Genomic DNA, 14,515 nt, shown 5'->3' with positions numbered 1-14,515 from the left:
TGAGACAAACAAGATTAAGTGACTTGCTCAGGGTCACACTGCTAGTAAGTATCTGAGGCAGGAATCTGAATTCAGATCTTTGAATGCAGTTCTCTATCCACCATACCACCTGTCTAGTCCTTGACTGACCTATATCCCAATTATAAGAGTTTATGACCTGACCCTTGTTCACACCAGAGGTTGATAACTAAACAGAAAATTTGTTGGAAACTGACTTTATTTAATTAAGATCATAGAATTAAGGGCTAAAAAGGATTCTTAGAGACCCTTTATATCAATCCTTTCATTTTACAAATGAAGAAACTGAAGCCCAGAGAGTAGAAGTTACTTTTCCAAAATCACAATGGTTGTAAGTAGCCAAGATAGAATTTAAATCCATCCCCGATGACAAATCTAGCAGCCTTCTGACTATACCATATTACTTCAAGTCAAATCTTAGTTGTGATTCCCTAAACCCTTTGAGACTGATCTTACGACAAAAGTATAGAAGCCTTCTTTCAAAATGCAATGAAATGACCCTCTATCTCAATTAACAATCATATGATAAATATACTCTGAGTTCTAAGTTAATACAAGCTGGAGCTTCCTTCTACACAATACAGTCTTTTACTGACTTGAAGTATTTACATACACACACACATCCTTGTTTATGCTGCAAATGGGTTCCACGTGGCTTAATGGGAATAGGTTCAACAGAGCATGGTGGCCCTGGAAGAGTGGAAATAGTGATAATATCTAGATCTCCAGGATTGTCTATAGACAAACCCTTCCAGACACTCTTTCTATAGAATGCCCTGAGAGCAGTCCACTTGGATTGTGAGAACTCTCCCATTGCATTCCCCAGGATGGGAATCTGACCTCAAAAGTCTAATTCCATAGTTCTTACTCAGGCAAAATTCCTTTCAGTGGGACTACATTGGCCTTAAACATGTGTATCTGTGTCTCTTTGTGTGTGTGTGTGTGTGTGTGTGTGAATATAGTTTGTCTATGTAATTTTAAAATAATCAGAGGAAAAAACCTCAAAGAAAAATTCTTTAAGAAGGAAATGGAACTTTTAAGTTTGGAATCTTTAAAGAATGCAAATACCATAGACACAGCAACTTTAAAAGTGAGAAAGAAGGAATTATTAATAACTACACTGTATAGTTGTTTATTTGCTTTCTATTTCACTTTCTTTTCTCTCCTTTCTTTTTCCAATCTCTGTTGTTTTTGTTCAGTCATTTCAGACTTTTCAGAACCTCAACTAGGATTTTCTTGGCAAAGATACTAGAGTGGTTTTTTTTGCCATTTCCTTTTCTGGCCCATTTTACATTTGAGGAAACTGAGGCAACACAGTTATGTGACTTGCTCAAGGTCACACAACTAGTAAGAATTATGAAGCTATATTTGAACATAGGAAGACAAGTCTTCTGTCACTCCAGACTTGGTTCCCTATCCACTGCGCTACTTAGCTGCCATCTCTAACTCTCTTTATAGAAAGCCATTACCAGGAAAAATGGAAAAAAAGCATTTATTAGGCTCCTACTCTGTGCATGTGACAAGTCGTATCCCATTTGATCCTCATAGATATGTTATTGAGACTGTTATTGTTATTCTGATTTTACAATTGAAGAAACTGAGGCAGACAGGAGTTAAATGACTTACCCAGGTAAGTCATTACTACCCACCCAGGTAGTAAGTGTCTGAGGTCAGACTTGTACTTACTGGAGGCCCAGCACTCTTATCTATTACCATCTAGCTACCTCTAGGAAATATTGAGGATGCCTTTTCAATCTTCACTGATTCAGAAAGAAATGTATTATCCTGTTAAGTCCATAGTCCCATTACCTATAATAATGTTAATATTAATAGCTCAGATTTATATAGAGCTTTTAGGTTTACAAGAGTTTCTGGATATTTTTTCTTAAATGATAAAAATCCACCTACTATCCAGACTAACCCTAATCCTGATCAGTCAGTGAGAGTTGATGAGGTCATTGTGTGAAATAGCCCAGCTGCACATGATATGGGAAAGGCAGGAGGAAATGGGGGTGGGATGCATCAATAATTAAAAATGATTTATCATGTGGTCCTAGAGATATTGGTACCATATGAGAGGCATGAAAAGCTAGACTCAGGATAGCCCTTCTCCCCCCTGCCATGAGTACAGTTTGATGTTGTTTTTATTTGGGGGTAATGAGAATGCCATGATGAATTAAAACATTATAGATTTCCTCCATGACATTGAAGACAACTAGGAAAGACTTAGGACCTCTGATGAATGCAGCAGCTGAGGAGGAAGCAGGCTGCCCACGTCCTGATGAAGAAGTGATGGACTCAAGATGCCGATGGAGACATTCTGAGACATGGTCAATGCAGCAGGGTTCTTTCATTCATTTCCTTTTCCTAATCAGTGCCAGAGCCCTGGCAAAGAAAATCACTGCAGGTGGATGGGCTCAGACCCTCCACACATTCTTGCCCTGGGCAGTGGGAACATCATTTTACTTTCCAGATAAAAGAAACAGATACAATGCATAGAGTTAAAGAGACTTGATTACAATCTGTACACAGTTAGTCAAAGACAGATTCAGGACTTGAACCCAGGTCTTATGATCCCCTAGTCACCATACTGTCTACTGTACCTTTCTATGAGTAACCTGTAGTTATTTTTATTGCATCCTTTTGTGGTAAAAGGGGATGCTGCTATCCCATACTACTGATGGGAAAATTCAGCTACAGAATAATTCATTCAGGCTGTGGGAGAATTTCAACAAATGTGAGCCTCCACATTAAGTATGTTCTTGCCCATGTGCCATTTTTGGGAAAGAGTGAGAATTGTTGGGGAGGGGGGAGATGTGAGGGGAAGGGGGAGTGTTAGTGAAAGCAGCACCAAAATCAGGGATGTTATGTACTATATCTGGAACCAGAGAAATGAGATTTGAATCCTGGCTCTGCTACAATCCTATCTATTAAACAAATCACTCAACCTCTGATGAGTCTTAGTAAAATAGAGGAGTTGACTTAGACGACTTCTAATGTCCCTTCTAGTCCTAAATCCATGATCCTTTGAAGCCTAGACAAATATAACTGAATCACAGAGTTGGGAGACAGCTCCTGTCCTTATTGTGGTTCTCAGAAAGGTCAAGCAATATCACAAACAAGGAAGCCCCACAGACAGCAGGACCAATAACAATTTTCACTAAAAAAGGACAAAAACTGCCTTTACTTTTTCATTTGCATATTTCTAGGACTAGATAAGCAGTTTCATCTTGGCCTGCAAAGGGAAGCAGGGTATGAAAGTATTTAGATTTGAATGGAATTTGAAGTTCCTCCATCCTGAGAGTGTTTAAAATAGTTACCCCAAATGGAACTTCCTCAGGCAGAGTTCCATAGCAAGTTCTCATTATGACATCATGGAGGGTTTTTTTTTTTTGTTGTTGTTGTTTGGTTAAATTGGAATTTTGTTGACCAGAATCTTGCTTGAACTAAGTGAGTCCCGGCCTGGAGCTAGGAAATCTTTCTATACTACAGTCACCTTATTTGATATGAGATTTGACTTGTTATAGAGTTATTTTACACAGAAATTTTAATAACTCAACACTCTATTCAACCCTTTGAGAGAGAGAGAGCCATGATGGTTACCATTTTCTCAAGTAAAGTATGATTATTAAATAATAATGATGTTGTGTTTCTTTAAGAAAAGTATTACAATTATTCTCCCAATTTTGACCCAAGAAATATGCATGAGTCAGAATTTGAATCCATATCCTTTCTGATTCCAAAACTCATGCCTTTTCTAAAACACTCTAAAAAAGGCTGATCAGTTCTGATGTGTACAAGTGGATCTCCTAACCCCAAATTATTCCCTTTACAGATGCTAAAATTCTCACCATTACCTGTTCTTTGACTAATAGTATGGCCCTCTTCTAGCCTTTATGGAAAAAGGTCAACATGTCTGGAGGGGCAATGTAATAGGTTCTTTGGATATTTTCTTTTGTGAGGAGAGCGATTAGCTTTATATCTTGATGATGAGACCTGAATAGAATAAAAGGGATGTGAGGACAACTGGGATGCCCAAAGTACGCCTGCAAGCTTCCTTGTCTGCCTAAAGCTTCTCCTGTTCTTGATTTGTGAGGACTTTTTTATTGGAAAATTGCATGTGCCTCCTACAATATGACAAACAAGTGAACTGTGCTGCGCAATTCAGTCTGATCCTTGCAGAATGTGCCATGCAAATCACACCCAGGAGTTGCCAAACGTTCAAATTGTGTGCCCTTGAGGAAGTTCCTTCATGTTTTCCATAATGCTTTCTCTATTGATGGGAAAAATAATGCCTTGTTGTGAGATTCAAATGAGATAACAAATAAAGTTTTGCACAATTTAGAGTACTATAGAAATATGAATAACTACTACTACTTCTGCTGTTCCTACTGCTGCTACTACAACTTCTATTAAATGTTTATCAGATGATTATTGTTCATTTAAACAATATAGATGGCACAGTGGATAGAGCACTGGCCTTGGAATCAAGAGGACAGGAATTTGAATCCAGCTTCTGACACTTATTAGCTGTATGATCTTCAGCAAGTTACTTCACCCTGATTGCCTGGCATCCAGGGCCATCTCCAGTTGTCCTGATTCACATCTGGCCTCTGGACTTAGATGACTCTGGAGGAGAAAGTGAGGCTGGTGAAGTAGCACAGCCCCCCTCACTCAAATCTAATTCATAAGCTTGTCATAGCATCACCTCCCTAATGTCGTGGTCTTCTTTGAAAGTGAAGGAAAAACATTATTCACTTGTGAAATAACTGCTAATAGAAAAAGCATCCTATATTGAAATTTAATGCTACACTGAAGGAATGAAAATGTATTGAATTTATATTTTTAGTAATACATATTCAATTCATTTATCCTATTTGCAATAATAACTATGAAATAAAGCTCTCCCCAAATCTCTTGTATACAAATGTGACACACTCTTGTCATAGTTCATGAAATGCAACCCTGACAATGCTATGTTCATTTCAGAAGTTATTATTTTGACTACTAGTCATAGGTGTTGCTGGGTTTTTTTTAATAATGTTAAAACTTCTTTCAGAGAGTTCTCCACATGAGCTCTGTCCAAACCAAACAAGTCCTGTGATTATTTAAAGAATCAACTTTGATTCCACTGTCCATTCATCCTTTTCAGATACAAAAATAACACATTGTTTTATCTAGGAGTATAAGAATCCCTTTTCAAAGGAAATAAAAAGAGCAGACAGTTTCCTTCCTGACTAATTCACAAACCTCTTTTCAAATCTGTTAAACATAGCCTCAGACATAAGTCCTTTGCTTGGCTTCATTTCCTAAGTTCTACTGGACAAGATAGACCAATGCGGAATACTCATAGGAGTCTTCCCCCGCCCCCATGACTACTATATAAAACTGAATCCACGAAAAACTTGAGAAGTTAATGATATGAATAACCAAGGGTGATAAAAACTAAGGCTATTATTTATAAGAAGTATCTGATAGCATATACAAGACTTTTAGACAAAGACTGCATCTAATTCTTTTGAACAGCATCCAGAGATCAAATTTTGCTTAATAAGACATAAGTTTGATGAATAAGAGACTTTAGGTCTTAAGAAATACATTTGATCATACTCATGCTCACTTGTCATGCAATCCATGTAATGTGAATTTTCAAAAATCCTTTCCCCCCCAAAATTATCTCATTCCTCAGAGATTCCAGCATAGAATGACTCAACTAACATACATTAACAAAAGTGTGGTTAAACTTCATATAAAATACTTTCATAGTTTTGACTCATTTAACACTAATTTCTCTGATAAACTTCAATCTTAATATGAATTCCCTCTGCAAAAATCTTTGGATAAAGTCCAGAATACTCTTAGACATGTTTAGGAAAGACTAAAGATTAAAATGAGCCAATTAATCAGCAAATATTTATTGAGTGAATCTCTGCTACTGTGGTTTTATCCTCAACAATATGTAGGAGAGAAAGTCTAAGATGCAAGTTCTCCACCAGCAGACAATCTTAATTATTGACATAAATGCATCCGGTACAGTGACAATGGACTAGGACTAAAGGTCCAGGACAGTGAATCAGTGATACGTGCCTTGGACTCAGAGCTGAAAGGGACTTTAGAGTCATTTTGACCAGCTTCATTCATTAATTCATTCATTCATTTAACAAATATTTTTAAATATTCACTCTATGCTAGCCATTGGGGATAAAAGAGATCTCATAGAGCTTAAATTTTATGGCAGTGGGAGGGGGGAGGCAGGGAACAACATGTGCTACAGATAAATAATTTCAACATATTAAATAATTTCTGTGGAAAAAGTCATTAGTAACCAGAGATGGCATATTCAACTTTTTGTGGCCCTATTTGTTTTTTGTTTTGTTTTGTTTTGTTTTTAGCAAAGATACTAGAGTGGTGTGTCATGTCCTTCTCCATGTCATTTTACAAATGAGGAAACCAAGGCAAACAAAATTAAATGACTTAAATATAGTTAGTAAGTGTCTGAGACCAGATTTGAACTTCTAATTCCAGGGTCAGTGCTCTATCCACCGTTCCACCTAACTGCTCCAACTGGGTCTGTCCTGGAGGGATATGGCTATTGGCATTTTTGTGGAAGATAGATTTGCAAAGGAAGAGACTTGAATAGGCTATTGCAATAGTCCAGACAAGAGGTGATGAGGTCATGAAGGTTCAGGGTAATTCATTCGCTAGCTTAAGATTTGAAGCCACATCATCTGTCTTTAAATTTAGGACTTACTCTTTTATCTCTACCACTTTCTATGTTGTAGAGAGGCTAGTACTTAATCTCTTACTCTCTTTAAGGGTCATTTTTTCATCTGCAATGATATTTACCTTGCTTATGTTGCAGAAATGTTTTGAAGAACAAACGAGATTATGTATTGTGTTATACAAGTGGATGGTCTTACTGTCATTATTAAGATGTAATAACTGTGGCAGTAAAAGATGCTGGTAAATGAATCATGTTGATAAGTGGGAAGAAATAATGTCTTCTAAAATGCAGCCAAACTGATTAATTCTAATGACCAATACTGGTCTAGCAGAGTAGCTGATGAAATGTCCTTCACTCATCTCTGTAGAGGGGTGAGAGATCACTAGTACAAAATGTTGTATTAACTGCTAATACAGTCTGTTGCTTTTGTCTAACTTTTTGTTGTTGTCGTCATGGGGTCCAATTCAATGGTGTTAGCTTGACAAAAACACTAAAATTTAAAAAGAGTGTGTCTAATGAAAGTTCTTTACCCTCTATAATTTATATATAGGCAGTCATCAACTTTTGAATGGATTGTGTTCCCAAAGTTCATTTGCCAGGTGTTTGGAGCTCAATGTACTTTCCCATAGAAACAATGCTATAAATCATGATTAGCTTGCTGGACTAGCCCACAGAAATGTATTTAACCCCTGACATACCAGAATTATAGTACTAATATGTATCACTGAACTGGAGGCCACTTCGGTAGTAAGCCCATGGAATCACAGAGTCAGAGAGGGAACTTCAGAAGTCATTTAATCTAAGCTGTATTGGAAACATGAAATCTTTTCATGATATCTCTCCTCCATAGCAATTTATTTATTTATTTAAAGTTTCTGCAAGGCAAATGGGGTTAAGTGGCTTGCCCAAGGCCACACAGCTAGGTCATTATTAAGTGTCTGAGGCTGGGTTTGAACTCAGGTACTCCTGACTCCAGGGCCAGTGCTCTATCCACTGTGTCACCTAGCTGCCCCCTCCATAGCAATTTAAATTCATAAATCTGTAATTTCCTTGACGACTGTCCTTTGCTTTTGTTTTTTGCTTTTTACATCTCTGGAATTTAGTTTACATTAACCTGGTGCTTAATAAATGCTTATTTATTTATTTATTTGTTGCTCTGTAGACTCAGATTTAACTGTTCATGCTCAAATCTCTCCTCAGATGATCATAATTTGATAGGTTTACCTTTTATAATCCCCAATAGAATGTAAATACCCTAAAGAAAGCAACTATTTTTCCTTTTCTCTTTGTATCTCCAGAGTCAAATTTGCATGTAATAGGTGCTTAATAAATGTCTATTGGACTAGATTGGATTGGCAGTCAAGTACAACCTCTGACCCAATGCAGTATTCTCTTTTATAGCATTCCTGACAGATGTCTACCCAGCCTTGATTTGTATTCTTCCAATGAGAGGGAGCTCATTATTTCACCACAGTTAAGTACTTGAAGGGAGCAAAAAAACCCTTCTATGTGCTCATAAGCTAAAAGAAATGTCACAATGTACGATTCACTAAAGCTTGTGTAGCTTAAATATGGCTAGTAACTTATTTATCAACAAATATTACATAAAGCTTCTTAGATCAAGGACATCCTCGATCTGAAATGGAGAACCAATGGCAGCAATTTCCTCTGGTGATGCTCTGGAGACAGGCCTCAATTCCTTTGCACAAAGCATTTTTAAGTGGGGAAACAACTATGACTATTTGGGGAGGAAAACAGAAACATGGAAATAATAATGGATAGTTTTTAATTGATATAAAGTGTCATTGCTTTATCACAGAAAAGGAATTGTGAAGGTCCTGTTCTACCTAAAAATGTTAAGAGGGTACCAGAAATCAGCCACTAACTAACCCTTACCATGCTTATAACCTAAGACTAACTCATAGAGATCTCAAGAAATGTCCTAATAATACATTAAAAAACAACTTCTCTTTTCACCACCTTCTTTCTTCTCCTTCCTCTCATCTTTCCTCCTCTAGTCCTCTCCCCTCCCTTCCCTTCTTCTCCACTCCCTTCTCTTCCTCTCTTCTTCCCTCCTCTCCTTTATTCCCCCATTCCTCTCTGCTTATACTAATCCTTCTGTCCTTCCAGACCTGGTTCCCCCAGAAGGATTCAGTCCTCAAAGAACTCTCCAACTGATTTTTTACTATTGATACCTTAAAGGTGCCATATCTGAATTGTTCTCCTTTCTGCTCATTTTGAACCAGATATGCAAGTTAAGCAGCAAGGACCAACAGTTAGGAAGAAGTCCAGTGAAATGTGGAATGATAGAAAGGAACTGTCAGACCTGTGCTCAGAATAATTATTAACTGCTCTATGAATTTCAGTTAGTCACTCACTCACTTCTGTTTTCCAGATTCTAATTATGCAAAATGGGAATTGTAATGTCTCTTGGATGAATCTTTTTCTCTGGCCTTCCATAAGACTTTTTGCCTCTGCTAAGAGACTTGTCATATGCTGTCATAGTTATTTGTATGAATGTCTTACCTTCTCTACTACAGAGAGACCTCCTAGATCTAAGTTCCTGGATATCAGCAACTGAATTTTTGAATATAAGTATCTTCCTAAAACATCTAGAACACAGTTTTGTACAGAATAGATGATCAAAAATGTTTATTGAATTGAATCAAATGTTTATCCTGACTGGTTTTTGTAAGTATAAAATGCTATGAGGTGTATGGAGAGGGGGGCAAGGGGAAGGAGAAGTGGGGGAAGGGAGACCCTCTGGCTTTGACTTTATTAGAGGTTTGAAGACGTGCAAGCCTACCCAATGTGTAGGATGACATATGACTGGAATGATGACTGAATCACAATTCTATAAGATCCTAGCAGCCTGCAGTGTCAAGTCTGAATCTATTAAGATGAAATTTACTAGAAATAACTCCAAATTTCTATAACATAGTTTCAAAAAGTCACCTGGATAAGTAAATTATGAAGGAGATATGCTTAGAAAGCAGTAATGTAAAAAAAAAGATTTGAGACTTTTAGTGGACTTTATATTCAAAAGGAGTCAGTGGTATGTATGACATGACAGTGAAAAACCATACTGCAGTCTTAGGCTACATTAATGAAAGTCTGGAATCATATTTGGTTCAAGCACATTTTTAGCAAGGACACTGACATATTCAAGTGTTCCCAAAAGGGGGTAACCAGGAAGATGAGAATCCATTGAAGGAACTGAAGGCTGCACTGACAAATTCCCTTACTTCCTTCTCAGACTACCAACCAACGGACTCAAATAAGACAGGGCAGCAGTCTAGTTAAAGCTGCAAGGCATTCCAAAGAAAATGCAGGAGGGCAGCAGGAAGAGTACCAATGGACTCATAAACCAAGAGGCCTGGGAATAGCATCATCCTTCAGACAATTAATCCTGCTCCCGTCCTGGCTCCCATAAGCCATAAGCCAAGGAAACAACCTCCTGTGGAGATATGGCTTGACAGCTTCCTCTGCAGGTGTTGTAGCCTCTCCCCCTCTTAGACTTCCCCTCCCCCAATCCCATCCCAGTAGCCACAACTACTGAAGAACTGGGAAAAAAAGATTCTTTAACCGAAGTCCTTGGCACTATCAATGTTTCAGCTTCAGAAAGCAATATATAATTATTAGTGTAAATCACTTTAAAGAAGATGCAGCAACTTCTGCCTTGCTACTGTACCATAAAAACCAGAGCCTTTACATCTAATTTGTAGCAGAAGCCTTTAGTAAGTATTGTTTTCCTGTATTAAAATGCATGCTTCTTGCATGCATTCTTAAGATTAGGGACTGCCTTTCTTTTTCATTATATTGCCAGTGCTTAACAAAGTATTTTGCCCATAGTAGGCACTTAATAAGAACTTTTTCATTCATTCATAATTATCCTAATAAAAAAGACTTAGGAGAAACATGATTATATTCTTCAAGTATCTGAACGCCTGTTATGTTGAAAAAAATTAAAATTCTTTTGTCAAAGTCATAGAGAAGTATACTTGAGATCAATATAAAGGTGAAATTCCTAACTTTTAAGACCATACAAAGTTGTAAAGAATGGTAGTGAGTTCTCTGTTACTTGAGGTATTTGAGCTGAGACATTTGTTAAGGATGTTATATAGGAGATACCCATGCATCTGGATGACATGAATTTCCTTCCATAATTCAAGGACTGAGGTTTCTTCAATGTTACAAGTATTTTTTTCCTACCAACACATAATAATAATAATAATAATAATGACTAGAATTTATATAATGCCTACTATGATACATATTTTACAAATATTATTACATTTGATCTTCACAACTATCATAGGATGTAAATGTTATTTATCATCCTCATTTTACATTTGAAGAAACTGAGGCAGGGATTAAGTGATTTGCCTAAGGTCATACAGCATCTGAATGTTTGAGGCTGGATTTGAACTCAGTTCTGCCTGACTCCCATCATACTATATAGCTGCCTGCATATGCTAAACAACTTAGTAGTTTCTTGATTCTTAGTGTTTCAACACCATTGGTCCCACATCAATGCTGCTACTACTGATGTTACTTAAAGATGTTTAAAGTCAGGTATTCCTTGTGAAAGAGGAGATGAATAGTTCTTGTTTGGAGACAGTCACAAGCTATAGGGTTCAATGGAGAGATCACTTCATATGATCCCTCATCTATGTATTCAGAAGAATTGAAAGAGTATTGGGAAAAAGGGGGGCTTTGAGTAAGTTCAGGAGAATTTTATATTTGAAACATAGTTCTTAAAAAAACCTCAATGCTATATTATTAGCATTTTATTATTAGCGTGTTATTGAAATTGCAAGGTTTACTGTCAAGGGGAATCATGTGAAGTATTTTCTGATAATGATGCTATGTTTAGAATAAAGTAGTTTTTCAAGTAAATACTTATACATAATTAAACATGTATAGAGAACATAAAAATCAATATTTAATGTTCTGAAATTTATCTTTAACCATTCTAAGAGACTTGTTTTTTTGAAGTGTGCCATTGAACGAATTCCTCCATCTAATTGTAAAGTTTCACATTATCTCTACATGCTATGAATATTTACACTTTACATGTGCTATCAATATGCTATCATCAGTTGAAGCTATTGCATTCTGTAGTTTGGTGATTCTGGGCATCAGAGAACTGAAATTTTGAGCAAGCTGTTTCTAGGTGGGAGTCACAGGATCATCCAGAGCAGAGTCCAAACTTTCTTTATAATTTGTTGTTGACGATTATAAGGAGGAAGCATTTGAAATAGTTGTCTTAAAATTGTTCATATTTATTCTATTTGGCCATTATATAGTATATATATATATATAAATTTATAAATATCATAAGATTTATTACAATAAATAATTATTTATTAACCTCTGATAAAAGTTTACAATCTATTTCATCCTGAAACCAAATTCATGAAAACATCCACCACAGCAGTAGCAGTATTTGTTTAGTGTGTGTGTGTGTGTGTGTGTGTGTGTGTGTGTGTGTGTTCTTTTTCCATTGACATCCATCTCCCCCTCCTTCACCTACTTTCCTCACAGGTGGGAACCTAGTGCAATCGGTCTGCCTAGGTCAACATAAACACATTGGGAGCCACCAGCTTCCGTTCTTCCTGGATCCATTTCCCTTGCAAAAACTTCCCTCAGATTGCTGAGTTTTCAGTCCCAGAAAGGCTTAGTCAGCCAGCTTCTTTACCTAAAGGCTTTTCAGACAGGGTAGACCCCCTTGAGAGAAGGAAGGAGGTGAGAAGAAGAACTGGGGGTGGAGTGGTGGGAATTGAGGAGGGGAGGTGGGAAGTTAAGAAAACAGGGAAATCAATGTCTGAGACATTTCTTGTTTGCTGTTGTTTACCTTGTACAGTGAGGTATGCTGAGCTCTGTACTGAGCCCTTCTGGTTGGTGGCTTTGCAGCGGTAGAAGCCTTCATCCTCCTCTGTGACTCTTTCAATAAACAGCGTGCTGCTTCCTGGGCCCAAAATAATACCTGAGGAGTGAGAGGATTAGATGAATGCAATGGAATGATTAACACAAACAATGACTTTTGTAACGTCACTGGCTTCTTCTTATTATTATGTGTTCAGATGAGGAAATCTAAGCCATAGTTAATCCAACACCAAAATGTTTACATGTTTTCTTTCCATTGTGTTTTTTTCTTTAGCATTTTTGCCAATTCAGAGTCCAGAGTAGGACAAGTAGAACTGTAGAGGATGAAATAAGTTAGCTTTTTATTGGAGGTCAACTTCAGGGACCGAATGGGAGAATAAAAACATCCCCCTCAGCAGACAAGCTAAAGGAATTCATCACTAATTGAATGAAGGGTTGGTCTGGTTCATGCAGGATGACATGAACACTGGGGATTTAGGAGTGAGGAACTCCCCATTCTAGCTCCAGTTCAATTTAGTTCAATGAGCATTTATTAAACACCCACTGTATCAGGCACACAAAAATCAAAATGAAAATAGCCACTGCCCTCATGAAACTTACATTCTATTGGAGAGAAATAGCATGCATATAGGTAAGTAACTACACATTTATAAATTTTTTGTTTTTTTTATGGGGAGGAACACCAAGGACCTTAACATAAGGAGGTAACTAGGTGGCACAGTAGCTAAAGCTCCAAACATTGGAGTTCAAATGCAACCTCAGACACTGACAGTTGTGTGACCCTGGGCAAGTCACTTAACTCAGCCTCAGTTTCCTCATCTATAAAATGAGTTGGAGAGGAAAATGACAAACCACTCCAGTATCTTTGACAAGAAAATCCTGGACTGCATTGGCATCCTATGGTCCAAGGTGTCATGAAGAGTCAAACATGAATGAACATCATCAACAACAAATCATGATGAGGAAGAGGTGAAGAGAGAAAGTATTCTATGAATGGGGGTCCATTGGTACAAGGCAAAGGTCCAATATAGCTCTACCTTAAGGGATGTGAAGGGCAGTAATGTAGAGAGTCTGGACAGGAAAGTTAGAGCCAGATCATGAAAGACTTTCAATGTGAAATAGGGCAATTTGCATTTATATTTTATCCTGGAGACTATAGGGAGTTATTTTATTTAAGCTTGACATGAAGAACATTTATTTATTGACTACCTGATATGTGTTCAGCTCTGTGTTAGACACATGCAAAAGAATGCAACATAAACCTTACTTTATAATTGAACACATATACAGTTGGGAATAATACAAATCAGTGAGGGTAATTAGGTTGTAAATTGTGTATTATGGACTCTGAAATTCTTGTGGAGATTGAAGCAGAGGCTGGAGCTGGCATCAAAACCTTGAAAGAGGTGGATCTGATGATGAGCCTTGAGAATAGGGAGGATTTTATCTTGGTAAATGGTGCAAAATACTGGTCTATGTTCAGTTTCTGCCATACTGCTTTCCAATTTTCCCAACAGTTATTTTTTTACTAAATAATGAATTCTTATTCCCAAATCTTGTCTTTACCCCTGTCAAATACAAGGTTTTATATTTATTTGCTGCTATAACTTATATGTCTACTCTATTCCATTGATCTACCTTCCTATGTTTTTGCCAGTATCAGATTTTTTTGATAATCATTGCCTTATAAAATATCTAGTTCTGTGAAACCTCCTGCTTTTACATTTTTTTATTATTTCCTTTGATATTCTTTCCTTTTTGTTCTTTCAAGTGAATTTTAATCATTTTTTCTAATTCAGTAAAATAATTTTTTGGTAATTGATTGGGATAATATTAAATATATTAATTTGGATTTTTAAAAGTGGAAAAAGGAGATATTTCTAG

At 36.9% G+C, this 14,515-nt stretch overlaps 1 protein-coding gene across 1 annotated transcript in view; it reads right to left on the bottom strand.

Annotated features, from left to right (window-relative positions):
• FLT1 (fms related receptor tyrosine kinase 1) overlaps positions 1 to 14,515 on the bottom strand; it is a 179,997-nt gene that overhangs the window by 50,210 nt on the left and 115,272 nt on the right. Inside the window, exon 15 of the mRNA XM_074216144.1 lies at positions 12,600 to 12,731. Within this exon, the coding sequence (XP_074072245.1) occupies positions 12,600 to 12,731 (132 nt within the window). The remainder of the gene's footprint in view (positions 1 to 12,599; positions 12,732 to 14,515) is intronic.

The sequence above is a fragment of the Macrotis lagotis genome, chromosome 1, assembly GCF_037893015.1.
Source record: "Macrotis lagotis isolate mMagLag1 chromosome 1, bilby.v1.9.chrom.fasta, whole genome shotgun sequence".
NCBI classification, from domain to species: Eukaryota; Metazoa; Chordata; class Mammalia; order Peramelemorphia; family Peramelidae; genus Macrotis; species Macrotis lagotis.
The sequence above is the reverse complement of the archived record's forward strand: the minus strand, read 5'-3'. Positions and strand labels throughout refer to the sequence as shown.